This window comes from Bombina bombina, chromosome 7 (assembly GCF_027579735.1).
Source record: "Bombina bombina isolate aBomBom1 chromosome 7, aBomBom1.pri, whole genome shotgun sequence".
NCBI lineage: Eukaryota > Metazoa > Chordata > Amphibia > Anura > Bombinatoridae > Bombina > Bombina bombina.
In genome coordinates, this window is record NC_069505.1 from 283,992,870 (window position 1) to 284,007,582 (window position 14,713).

Here is a 14,713-nt window from a genome sequence, read left to right on the forward strand (position 1 = left end):
AAAAAATGGGTGATGAGAAGCAAGGTGAAAGTGAGGAAATTGATTCCTTCCAATGTTAGTTACTTTAACAGATCCAAATTCCTGAGTGTGGTAGCTGAAGTAGCTGATTGGATCCTAGCACCTGTCAGCTGCTCCTATGGTATCCTAAAAAGTGTCCCTGTAAAAAAAGAAATTCACAACATAGTGTATCCAATATGAGAATGAAGTAAAGATTAAAGTAATGCTTACCAATATGTCAACGCGTTTCTGCCCTCAAAAAAGGGCCTTTCTCAAGACTAGTCTTGAGAAAGGCCCTTTTTTGAGGGCAGACACGCGTTGACATATTGGTAAGCATTACTTTAATCTTTACTTCATTCTCATATTGGATACACTATGTTGTGAATTTCTTTTTTTACAGGGACACTTTTTAGGATACCATAGGAGCAGATGACAGGTGCTAGGATCCAATCAGCTACTTCAGCTACCACACTCAGGAATTTGGATCTGTTAAAGTAACTAACATTGGAAGGAATCAATTTCCTCACTTTCACCTTGCTTCTCATCACCCATTTTTTAGTTTTGATTGACTTATTTTTGTTCTTCACTAACATTTGTTGATCAACTTTTTGAACACATTTTTTTGGATTATATTTTATTATTTTTTATGTTATTGCATATTTTATTTTTTCTGTTATTGCATAGTGTATTTTATTTAATTATATCTCAACCTCACTGGATTAATTAGCTAGCATTTTTATATCCATTTGCACTCACTCACTTTTTGATCGTATCTATACAATTATTTTGCTACCCCCCTTTTTTTGCACTGCAGTGCATTTTTCTATTTTTTGGAACACTATTTTTGAAACACTATTCTTTTGAACACTATTGTTTGTACTATTGTTTATTAGTTTTTTGCTTGATGCACTTGTTATAGTTGTACTTAGGCTAATTCTGTTTTATTAGTATACACTCTTATTCTGGTGTACCACTCACACTGATCACCTGTTATTACCTCTGTTTTTATTGTAATTATCAGCTTTGGCCCTTTGAGCCGCTTCTGTAAGATATTCCTGTATTTGTAATTTTATTTATATGTGCTTTTTACATTTTTATATATAGTCTTTTATTACTGATGCATTTTAACATGGTTCATTAAATAATCTTCTTTTATCTCTCTGTGAGTATATTTATCCCTTGGATATCGCCTCCTGGTCAGCAGGAGGTGGCAAAGAGCACCACAGCAAAGCTGTATAAATAGCTCCTCCCTTCCCTCCCAATCCAGTCATTTGACCGAAGTTAGGAAGAGAAAGGAAAAGCCAAGGTGCAGAGGTGTCTGAAGTTTAACAAAAAATTAATAACCTGTCTCAGAGAACAGGGCAGGCAGTGGACTCATCATATTGAAAAATAAATAAATTTATCAGGTAAGCATAAATTTCCTTTTCTTTTTCAAGATACGATGAGTCCACGGATTTCATCCTTACTTGTGGGATACAATACCAAAGCTATAGTACACGGATGAAACGGGAGGGAGAAGACAGGGAACCCAAACGGAAGGCACCACTGCTTGAAGAACTTTCCCCCCAAAAACAGTCTCATTTGTGGCAAAGGTATCAAATTAGTAAAATTTGGAAAAAGTGTGAAGAAACGACCAAGTCGCAGCCTTGCAAATCTGTTCAACAGAAGCATCATGTTTGAATGCCCAAGAGGAAGCCACATTCCTAGTGGAATGAGCCAAAATTCTCTCAGGAGTCACATATGCAAAACAGCAGTCACATATGCAAAACAGCAGTCACATATGCAAAACAGCAGTCACATATGCAAAACAGCAGTCACATATGCAAAACAGCAGTCACATATGCAAAACAGCAGTCACATATGCAAAACAGCAGTCACATATGCAAAACGGATGAAACTCTGAAAGAAAGAAAGAAAGAAAGAAAGAAAGAAAGGATAGCTTTCTGACCCCTACAATTCCCCAAATAAAATCACAAGCAAAGAAGGTGAGAAACGAAAGTCCTTAGTAGCTTGCAAGTATAACTGTAAAGCACGAGCCACACCCCTTCTCCAATTCTTCTTGGAGAAAGGACAAAATTCTGGTAATCCTTACCCTACACCATGAGTAAGCCATGGATCCCCACCAATAAAGATACGTACGCCATATCTTATGGCAAAATTTTCTAGAACAGGCTTACATGCCTGGATTAAGGTATCTATGATCGAATCAAAGAACCTCGCTAGCATAGATCAAACATCCAATCCCCAAGCAATCAGCTTCAAAGAAACAACAGTAGGAAGAAAAAAATGGACCCCGAAGAAGAGATTCCTCCTCAACGGAAGAGTCCAAGGAGACAGAGATGACATGGTCAGCAGTGTAGCATACCAAATCCTGCGAGACCACGCAGAAGGGAGGAGAAGCACTGATGCCTTCTCCTATCTGATCAGAAACACACCCCCAGAAAAAAAACACAAACAGGGGAGAAAGAACCTGAAAGACCGAATAACCACCAAGGCAGTTATCAGCTTGGACTGGGACCCTCGGACCAAGACCCGTATCCCGAAAACTAGGCATTCTGACAAGATGCCATGATATCCAACTCCGGTCAACCCCATTTGAGAATCAGGAAGGAGATACTCCCGGATGGAAATCCCACTCACCCGGATGAAAAAGACTGTCTATTCAGAAAATCCGCTTCCCAAGTGACCCCCCTCGGATAAGGATCACTGACAGATAATAAGAATGAAACTGGGCCGAAGCCGACTGAGGCCAGAACAGAAAAGACTTGAAGCTCGCTCTCAGTCGTAGGAATCGAAGAACAGACTCTGCTGGAACCCTCACTCTGCTAAATCAAGTACCCTGGGACAGGTGATCCAGAGACAACCACAATAGAAAAAGAGTAACTCGTCTCCTGCGTCAGAGTTAATTGAAGAGATAAGTTAACAGTCTCTGTTCCATCGCCTGAGTATGCTCAGCCGCATAGGTCTGAGGTGGAACAAACAAACAAAGTTAAGTGTCACAAGGTGCTGCTCATTTCATCAACCCCTAAAGGATGAAAGGTTGAATGGACCTCACCAGGGATTGAACATGCAACCCTCGGGTTTTCACAGAGCACAGCCACAGTGCCTTAGTATGCTGAACTATCTCTCCAGCTAACATCCAGTCCGTCACAATCAGCCCAAATACCACTATGTACTGAGCCACTGAAGGTCGAAAAGTGGGCTGAAGGCCCAGACCAGTAATGAGAGACCTTTATTTCCTGACCTCAGTCAGAAAATCCGAAGTGATGTGGAATCTGTCATGAGTCCCAAAAAGCTACCCTTGTGCTTGAGACAAAGGAACATCTTTCCGAAGTCACCTTCCACCCGTGAGTTCACGGGAATAAAAATACCATGTCCGTGAAAACTTGCTTGTTGTAAGAAAAACCACGTACGGGAAGTGTCGGTCCATAAAGGCAAACCCTAGAACCCAAGACGAATCTCGTGAACTGCACAAGTACCTGACCCCTAAGCCACCGTTGATCTTCCAGGATCAAGGGAAAAATGGAACAAATCAATAGTGCCCACCATGAAGGACAGTACCCTTCTTCAAAAAAAGGAAAGAAGATACCTACCATCGAGAACCATAACCCGATCAGTAACCCCAGATCCTGTACCAATATTAGAACTGGAGCAAACACTCCCAGGCCTGAGAGGTCTCCTACGCAGCATAAGGACGTCTTTCCCTTTGTCTGATCCTTAGACAAACTAGAAAACAGAAACTGCAAACTAGAAAACAGAAACTGCCTCTGGTTTAGAGCTCGACTGTTTTCCTCTCAAACTAGAGCAAAAACGGAAGCCGGCCCCTTACAAGATCCAATCCCAGACCGGAGCATGTTCCCCATGCTGTCTTTGATTCAAAAGCAGGCTATGCGTTCACCAAAATCTTGGTCATAGAATACAGCCATAAAAACAAGGCTCTAACCATAAGGTACCAAGAGTTGGAACAGAGCCACCTACGCTCCCAGTTTGATAACTGGAATGGAAGAAAGTGAAATAAAAGAATTAGCCAATATGCCACCACACCAGTGACAACAGCAAAATACAGATGGTTGTCATGGTAAACCCTGGTGTGTGTCCAATAACTAAATATAGCCCATTAGGACTATCCTCTAAGGGTATAGAAGGTCACGTAGTGATCAAAACTACTCCTCCCCTAAGGAGTGTCATCCAGCCTCTTAGCTGATACTGCTATGGGAAACAGTACTGTAAATATCGAGAACCCCAAGGCACCAATTCCATCTGAAACTGAAATTCTCAGCAACGTGGAGAAACCAGTAGAATAGCAATTCTTCCATCAATGCTAAACCCTATGTAAAAACATAGAACGCATCATAACCCCGAGTGGAGTGTGAAGGACACGCAGGACACTGCAAGCGGGCCATAAAATTTTGAGTGGAATACAATAGAAGAAATATGTGGCCATTTGTTATCAGACACCCAAACAGCAATCGCCGAAAAAGGAATAGGTTCAAAAAGAAAAAAAAAATTTGAAAATAGAAAATGATACTGTTTCTTTAATTCTGAAAATTAACTCCATGCTTGAGTGTGTTAGTTTCATCCTCAGTCATAAAGGATGAACTAACAAAGAAAATAGATGAAATACATTTAATATAATGTACACAGAACAAGATGCTACTGTCCCTTTAAGTCTTAAAGAAACTCATTCTGGTGAGAGTTTGTACCATTCTACGTCACAAAGGATGATGAAACAAACAAACAGCCGCAATTCTGTAAATAAGAATTGCACAGAAAAATTATACTGTCTCTTTAAATTTTAAAAGAACGATTTCTTTCTTTCATGCAGAAACAATCCATTAACATAAAAACTGCTTTTGATGAACATAGCGATGTCTAGTTGCAGCAAAGTCTATGCAAGGAACCACATAGCACTGCCTGTGGGTCCTAAATTAATCTGGACACTATAGAGAAAAAATTAGTGGCATGGATTTAAGCGGTGTTACAGGACTCCTAACAGCCATAGCCTTAGAAGGAGTAATTAAATCCAAAATTAACATATGAAAATACGTGACTGTTTCTTTAAATTTTTAAAAAGAATAACATATTTTCCTTCAAAAACCAGTAACAAAATTGGGCAGTTTTTTGCTAGATCAGAACACCCCTCAGCAGTATCGTCTCTGAATATGATGTTCTGAACTGGAACCCCACCGCAACAGGGAAAATTAGGTCACAATACGACTCATTTCTGTCGGCAAGTAATCCTACAATATATTAAAATATATGTCTTTGGACCCCTTCAGTTTGTTATAGATGAGGGAAAAACAGGACACTCATGAATGTACCTAACATAACTCCCGGTCGGCGTATTTAGAAATAAAGAACCGCCGGGAGAGATACTGAGTGCGCCATGCAAATGGCATTTCCCCAAGGACCGCCCATTGTGGACGGTGACACGAGAGACATCTCCCTGGCGGCATGTTAGTGAACCGCCGGGAGATGAGAAAGCCGCGCACACAAAAACATTGCATCTCAAATACCGCCCTTCGTGGACATAGCCACAACAGGTATCTCCCGGCGTCATTCTAAATGTATTGAAAAGCCGGGAGATAAATAAGGCGCGCAAATGCAAAGTGCGCCCCCAAGGACCACCTGTCGTGGGCGTATGTACTCCTAACAGCCCTCAAACATAGTCATCTCCCGGTCGCCATGTTTAACCACCAGGAGATGTAACAAAGTGCCCCAGAAGCAAGCCTGTTCCTTTTTCCAAAGAAATAAAATAGCGCCCAATTAACCCTTTAGTTTCTATATCCAGAAGCATAGGGAAATAGTAGTCTGTCACGCACAGTCATCTCCCAGTCGGCATGCTCGCTTTTTTATCCGGGAGAGGATATTGACAAGGAGAATCCGAACCAATTTCCGTGTTATTGCACTTTACTGATTGCGCCATGCATCCCTTTATTTGCAAAAACAGAATTTATGTTTACCTGATAAATTACTTTCTCCAACGGTGTGTCCGGTCCACGGCGTCATCCTTACTTGTGGGATATTCTCTTCCCCAACAGGAAATGGCAAAGAGCCCAGCAAAGCTGGTCACATGATCCCCAGTCATTCGACCGACGTAAAGGAGGAATATTTGCATAGGAGAAATCATATGATACCGTGGTGACTGTAGTTAAAGAAAATAAATTATCAGACCTGATTAAAAAACCAGGGCGGGCCGTGGACCGGACACACCGTTGGAGAAAGTAATTTATCAGGTAAACATAAATTCTGTTTTCTCCAACATAGGTGTGTCCGGTCCACGGCGTCATCCATACTTGTGGGAACCAATACCAAAGCTTTAGGACACGGATGAAGGGAGGGAGCAAATCAGGTCACCTAAATGGAAGGCACCACGGCTTGCAAAACCTTTCTCCCAAAAATAGCCTCAGAAGAAGCAAAAGTATCAAACTTGTAAAATTTGGTAAAAGTGTGCAGTGAAGACCAAGTCGCTGCCTTACATATCTGATCAACAGAAGCCTCGTTCTTGAAGGCCCATGTGGAAGCCACAGCCCTAGTGGAATGAGCTGTGATTCTTTCAGGAGGCTGCCGTCCGGCAGTCTCATAAGCCAATCTGATGATGCTTTTAATCCAAAAAGAGAGAGAGGTAGAAGTTGCTTTTTGACCTCTCCTTTTACCAGAATAAACAACAAACAAGGAAGATGTTTGTCTAAAATCCTTTGTAGCATCTAAATAGAATTTTAGAGCGCGAACAACATCCAAATTGTGCAACAAACGTTCCTTCTTTGAAACTGGATTCGGACACAAAGAAGGCACGACTATCTCCTGGTTAATGTTTTTGTTAGAAACAACTTTCGGAAGAAAACCAGGTTTAGTACGTAAAACCACCTTATCTGCATGGAACACCAGATAAGGAGGAGAACACTGCAGAGCAGATAATTCTGAAACTCTTCTAGCAGAAGAAATTGCAACCAAAAACAAAACTTTCCAAGATAATAACTTAATATCAACGGAATGTGAGGGTTCAAACGGAACCCCCTGAAGAACTGAAAGAACTAAATTGAGACTCCAGGGAGGAGTCAAAGGTTTGTAAACAGGCTTGATTCTAACCAGAGCCTGAACAAAGGCTTGAACATCTGGCACAGCTGCCAGCTTTTTGTGAAGTAACACAGACAAGGCAGAAATCTGTCCCTTCAAGGAACTTGCAGATAATCCTTTCTCCAATCCTTCTTGAAGAAAGGATAGAATCTTAGGAATTTTTACCTTGTCCCAAGGGAATCCTTTAGATTCACACCAACAGATATATTTTTTCCATATTTTGTGGTAAATTTTTCTAGTTACAGGCTTTCTGGCCTGAACAAGAGTATCAATAACAGAATCTGAGAACCCTCGCTTTGATAAGATCAAGCGTTCAATCTCCAAGCAGTCAGTTGGAGTGAGACCAGATTCGGATGTTCGAACGGACCTTGAACAAGAAGGTCTCGTCTCAAAGGTAGCTTCCATGGTGGAGCCGATGACATATTCACCAGGTCTGCATACCAAGTCCTGCGTGGCCACGCAGGAGCTATCAAGATCACCGATGCCCTCTCCTGATTGATCCTGGCTACCAGCCTGGGGATGAGAGGAAACGGCGGGAATACATAAGCTAGTTTGAAGGTCCAAGGTGCTACTAGTGCATCTACTAGAGTCGCCTTGGGATCCCTGGATCTGGACCCGTAGCAAGGAACCTTGAAGTTCTGACGAGAGGCCATCAGATCCATGTCTGGAATGCCCCACAGTTGAGTAATGTGGGCAAAGATTTCCGGATGGAGTTCCCACTCCCCCGGATGTAATGTCTGACGACTCAGAAAATCCGCTTCCCAATTTTCCACTCCTGGGATGTGGATTGCAGACAAGTGGCAGGAGTGAGTCTCCGCCCATTGAATGATTTTGGTCACTTCTTCCATCGCCAGGGAACTCCTTGTTCCCCCCTGATGGTTGATGTACGCAACAGTCGTCATGTTGTCTGATTGAAACCGTATGAACTTGGCCTTTGCTAGCTGAGGCCAAGCCTTGAGAGCATTGAGTATCGCTCTCAGTTCCAGAATATTTATCGGTAGAAGAGATTCTTCCCGAGACCAAAGACCCTGAGCTTTCAGGGGTCCCCAGACCGCGCCCCAGCCCATCAGACTGGCGTCGGTCGTGACAATGACCCACTCTGGTCTGCGGAAGCTCATCCCCTGTGACAGGTTGTCCAGGGACAGCCACCAACGGAGTGAATCTCTGGTCCTCTGATTTACTTGTATCGTCGGAGACAAGTCTGTATAGTCCCCATTCCACTGACTGAGCATGCACAGTTGTAATGGTCTTAGATGAATGCGCGCAAAAGGAACTATGTCCATTGCCGCTACCATCAAACCTATTACTTCCATGCACTGCGCTATGGAAGGAAGAGGAACGGAATGAAGTATTTGACAAGAGTTTAGAAGTTTTGTTTTTCTGGCCTCTGTCAGAAAAATCCTAATTTCTAAGGAGTCTATTATTGTTCCCAAGAAGGGAACCCTCGTTGACGGAGATAGAGAACTCTTTTCTACGTTCACTTTCCATCCGTGAGATCTGAGAAAGGCCAGGACAATGTCCGTGTGAGCCTTTGCTAGAGGAAGGGACGACGCTTGAATCAGAATGTCGTCCAAGTAAGGTACTACTGCAATGCCCCTTGGTCTTAGCACCGCTAGAAGGGACCCTAGTACCTTTGTGAAAATCCTTGGAGCAGTGGCTAATCCGAACGGAAGTGCCACAAACTGGTAATGCTTGTCCAGGAATGCGAACCTTAGGAACCGATGATGTTCCTTGTGGATAGGAATATGTAGATACGCATCCTTTAAATCCACCGTGGTCATGAATTGACCTTCCTGGATGGAAGGAAGAATTGTTCGAATGGTTTCCATTTTGAACGATGGAACCTTGAGAAACTTGTTTAGGATCTTGAGATCTAAGATTGGTCTGAACGTTCCCTCCTTTTTTGGGAACTACGAACAGATTGGAGTAGAACCCCATCCCTTGTTCTCCTAAAGGAACAGGATGAATCACTCCCATTTTTAACAGGTCTTCTACACAAAAAACGTTTTAAAATAAAACCGTTACTGTCACTTTAAATTTTAAACTGAACACACTTTATTACTGCAATTGCGAAAAAGTATGAAGGAATTGTTCAAAATTCACCACAATTTCACCACAGTGTCTTAAAGCCTTAAAAGTATTGCACACCAAATTTGGAAGCTTTAACCCTTAAAATAACGGAACCGGAGCCGTTTTTATATTTAACCCCTTTACAGTCCCTGGTATCTGCTTTGCTGAGACCCAACCAAGCCCAAAGGGGAATACGATACCAAATGACGCCTTCAGAAAGTCTTTTCTATGTATCAGAGCTCCTCACACATGCATCTGCATGTCATGCTTCTCAAAAACAAGTGCGCAATACAGGCGCGAAAATGAGACTCTAGATTAAAATAATTCCTCAAGGCTATGGAGTATAAAATATGTTTATATATAAATCGATTTAGCCCAGAAAATGTCTACAGTCTTAAAAAGCCCTTGTGAAGCCCTTATTTACTGTCTGTAATAAAATGGCTTACCGGATCCCATAGGGAAAATGACAGCTTCCAGCATTACATCGTCTTGTTAGAATGTGTCATACCTCAAGCAGCAAAAGTCTGCTCACTGTTCCCCCAACTGAAGTTAATTCCTCTCAACAGTCCTGTGTGGAACAGCCATCGATTTTAGTAACGGTTGCTAAAATCATTTTCCTCTTACAAACAGAAATCTTCATCTCTTTTCTGTTTCAGAGTAAATAGTACATACCAGCACTATTTTAAAATAACAAACTCTTGATTGAATAATAAAAACTACAGTTAAACACTAAAAAACTCTAAGCCATCTCCGTGGAGATGTTGCCTGTACAACGGCAAAGAGAATGACTGGGGAAGGCGGAGCCTAGGAGGGATCATGTGACCAGCTTTGCTGGGCTCTTTGCCATTTCCTGTTGGGGAAGAGAATATCCCACAAGTAAGGATGACGCCGTGGACCGGACACACCTATGTTGGAGAAAACATTAACACAGACATCTCCGGGTCGGCATGCTCTCTTTTTATGAAACCGCCGGGAGATGATATTGACAAGAGGAATCTGAACCAATTTCAGTGTGTTATTGCACTTTACTGAGTGCGCCATTAACACAGACATCTCCCGGGCGGCATTATGTAACCGCCGGGAGATAAGGTCTTTCTACAGATCCCATAAGTAGAATGCCTCACTGTCCATTACATGAGCTGTCTAGAAGTCTCTCCCATGAAAGGAGAAAAAAAGCATACCTGAATAAAGAGCCCCTTCTCTTTCCCTAAGGGCTGTTATTCACAAATTGAGTGGCCAATGTCTTCTGAGCCCTTTTCTATCTTCTGAAGCCCAGGAATAAAAAGTGGCACTATCTCCCCAATGCCAACAGCAAAGGCAGTACCCAGGCGTGTGAAGTCCTACTGCTCAAATGGGCCTGAGGATATCAAAAGGAAAATACTGAGTAAGATCCCTCAGATTTTTTCCCGAGTAGGGAAGCAACAGTATATGGGAGGCGTAGTGAGAATTATGTCCCACAAGTTCCCATTGCTTTAAAGCCATCAAATGCTTCTCTATCTAACTAACACAGGCAAAGAGAATGACTGGGTTGGGAGGGAAGGGAGGAGCTATTTATACAGTTTTGCTGTGGTGCTCTTTGCCTCCTCCTGCTGACCAGGAGGCAATATCCCATAAGGATGAAATCTGTGGACTCATTGTATCTTAAAAAAGATAAATGTCATTACTAGCAGAACAACCTGACACTCCAGATATCGCTAAACACACCACCCTTTTACCCTTCTATAAAGGCTGCTATGTAATCTGCACATCCCCAGCCTCTATTTTATGCATCGCTTCTGATTAATTTCTCACTTTCTTCTCTCCTAAGTCATGAACAGAACGTCTGCGACCACTTACACAACAGCTTTGTTGGTATTTAGGGGCCGCTGTTTCCAGAGAAAAACAGATAAAATTCAATGTATTACAACTGTTCACATATACACAACCTGCCATATATACAGAGATACTGTTTGTTACTGAAATAGGGAATAACATGAATAAATAACAGACACACCAGTGACTTACCCTTGATAGACATAGCAGCGTATGCACAGTGTTATGAGAAGCAGCATGTTTGTGCACTATTGACTAAGGAAAAAAACATTTCATTCTGTGTATTACAGGGAGCTGTTATGACGCTGATCAGTTTAGGAAATATGCTAGAGGGATCTGAACAAGGTACAAGTTATGGGAATGTTACAAAACAAACAACTTACCATTCACAGCACAATCTGCTTTCTTATCAATGTCGGCAGGTTTCTGCTTAGTAACCTAAAAGACAAAAGTATAAAAAAAATATTAATGCTTTAAAGTGAGAAGCTGGTCACTAGAAAAGCTTATTAAAGAGTAACTCACATTTAAAGGGACACTAAATTCAAAATTATTATTTCATGATTCTGATAGAGCATGTAGTTTTAAGACACACTGCAATTTACTTAATCTCATGCATCCAACCCCAGAAAACTGTTCTCAACCTTTAACTCCCTTCTACGTCCGCCTGCACCCCCACCCACTATCAACCTCACTGCTCAGATAATTGCTGATAACTTCAAAAATAAAATTGACACCATTAGAAAAGATATCTGCACCTCACACCCCTCAAACCCAGCAATCCTACCCACCCCTTCTATTAACAAAACTCTATGCTACTTCCCCCTGTAACAGATGAAGAAGTCTCTGCACTCCTATCCTTGGTTCATCTCACAACCTGCCCACTTGACCATATTTCTTCACAACTTCTTCCCTCTCTCTCTGCTTCACTAACCCCTAACCTATCTCGTCTCCTTAATTCCCTTTGCTTCAAAATTATTGGAATGACTAGTCTATAATCGGCTAACTCAATTTCTCACAAGTCATTACTTGATCCACTACAATCTGGTTTCCACCCTAAACACTCAACAGAAACCGCTCTTGCTAAAGTAACAAATTACCCATTATTAGCTAAAGCAAAAGGCCACTACTCCTTACTAATTCTTCTTGACCTATCCGCTGCTTTTGACACAGTCTATCATCCTCTCCTCCTAAAAATACTGCATTCATTTGGCATCCGAGACACAGCCCTCTCCTGGTTTGCCTCATATCTCTCTTACCGCTCGTTTTCAGTTTCCTTTAACACCATATCGTGTGATCCTATGCCTCTCTCAATTGGAGTACCGCAAGGCTCCGTCATCTCTCTCTATACACCCTCCCTTGGAAAACGTATAGCCTCCTTTGGATTCCAGTACCACTTATATGCTGATACCCAAATTTATCTTACCTATCCTGATATCCCTCCCTCTTTACTCAACTAGATTTCTGACTGCCTCTCTGCAATTTACTCTTGGATGTCTTCACACTACCTCCAACTCAATCTGTCCAAAACTGAGCTGCTTCTTATTCCCCCCTCTTCAAGACATCCAACACCTGACATTTCTCTGATGGTTGGAGATTCTATTCTCAACACCTCACCCCAGGTCCACTGCCTTGGGGTCACACTAGATTCAGAACTCACATTCAAAACACATATACAAGCGCTTACCAAATCCTGCCATTCACACCTATGCAACATTTCCAGAATTCTTCCCTTCCTTACTCAAAAAACGGCAAAAATACTTATTCATTCGCTCATTTTGTCACGCATTGATTATTGCAACCTACTCCTAAATGGCCTTCAAAAAACACTGCCTCTCCTCCCTTCAATCTATTATGAATGCTTCTGCTAGACTCATCCACCTAAGTCTCCGATCTACATCAGCTGCTCTGCCAGTCTCTACACTGGCTCCCCATGCACTCCAGAATACAATTTAAAGTATTAACCCTAACTTACAAAGCACTCAACAGTCTAACTCCCAACTATATTTTCTCTCTTATCGTGAAATATTCCTCATTCCATCCTCTTCGTTCAACCTTTGACCTACGTCTCTCTACGTCTCTCTCCCGCCTCCAAAACTTTGCACCTGCTGCTCCTGTCCTCTGGAACTCTCTACCCCGCTCCATAAGACTGTCTCCAACCTTGTAAAGCTTCAGATGCTCCTTGAAAACTCACCTATTCAGAGAAGCGTACCATCTCTCCTCCATCCGAACCAAACTAATACATGTACATGAACTGCCTGAATTACTGCTGCAACTACAACAAAATATGTGTGCGTGTGTGTATGTGTATATATATATACACACATATATATATATATATATATATATATATATATATATATATATATATACACACACATATATATATATATATACACACATATATATATATATATATATATATACATACATATACACATATATATACACATATATATATATACACATATATATATATATATATATATACACATATATATATATATATACACATATATATATATATATATATATATATATATACACACATATATATATATATATATATATATATATATATATATACACACACATATATATATATATATATACATACATATACACACACATATATATATATATATATATATATATATATATATATATATATATATATATATACACACATATATATATATATATATATATATAACATAATTTATGCTTACCTGATAAATTCCTTTCTTCTGTTGTGTGATCAGTCCACGGGTCATCATTACTTCTGGGATATAACTCCTCCCCAACAGGAAATGCAAGAGGATTCACCCAGCAGAGCTGCATATAGCTCCTCCCCTCTACGTCAGTCCCAGTCATTCGACCAAGAAACAACGAGAAAGGAGTAACCAAGGGTGAAGTGGTGACTGGAGTATAATTTAAAAGATATTTACCTGCCTTAAAACAGGGCGGGCCGTGGACTGATCACACAACAGAAGAAAGGAATTTATCAGGTAAGCATAAATTATGTTTTCTTCTGTTATGTGTGATCAGTCCACGGGTCATCATTACTTCTGGGATACCAATACCAAAGCAAAAGTACACGGATGACGGGAGGGATAGGCAGGCTCATTATACAGAAGGAACCACTGCCTGAAGAACCTTTCTCCCAAAAATAGCCTCCGAAGAAGCAAAAGTGTCAAATTTGTAAAATTTGGAAAAAGTATGAAGCGAAGACCAAGTTGCAGCCTTGCAAATCTGTTCAACAGAGGCCTCATTCTTAAAGGCCCAAGTGGAAGCCACAGCTCTAGTGGAGTGAGCTGTAATTCTTTCAGGAGGCTGCTGTCCAGCAGTCTCATAGGCTAAACGTATTATGCTACGAAGCCAAAAAGAGAGAGAGGTAGCAGAAGCTTTTTGACCTCTCCTCTGTCCAGAGTAAACGACAAACAGGGAAGAAGTTTGGCGAAAATCTTTAGTTGCCTGCAAGTAGAACTTGAGGGCACGAACTACGTCCAGATTGTGTAAAAGACGTTCCTTCTTTGAAGAAGGATTTGGACACAAGGATGGGACAACAATCTCTTGATTGATGTTCCTGTTAGTGACTACCTTAGGTAAGAACCCAGGTTTAGTACGCAGAACTACCTTGTCTGAGTGAAAAATCAGATAAGGGGAATCACAATGTAAGGCTGATAACTCAGAGACTCTTCGAGCCGAGGAAATAGCCATTAAAAACAGAACTTTCCAAGATAACATTTTTATATCAACG

At 41.3% G+C, this 14,713-nt stretch overlaps 1 protein-coding gene across 1 annotated transcript in view; it reads right to left on the bottom strand.

Annotated features, from left to right (window-relative positions):
- QARS1 (glutaminyl-tRNA synthetase 1) overlaps positions 1-14,713 on the bottom strand; it is a 173,895-nt gene that overhangs the window by 100,954 nt on the left and 58,228 nt on the right. The window contains exon 7 of the mRNA XM_053720807.1: positions 11,340-11,394. Coding sequence (XP_053576782.1) covers positions 11,340-11,394 — 55 coding nt within the window. The remainder of the gene's footprint in view (positions 1-11,339; positions 11,395-14,713) is intronic.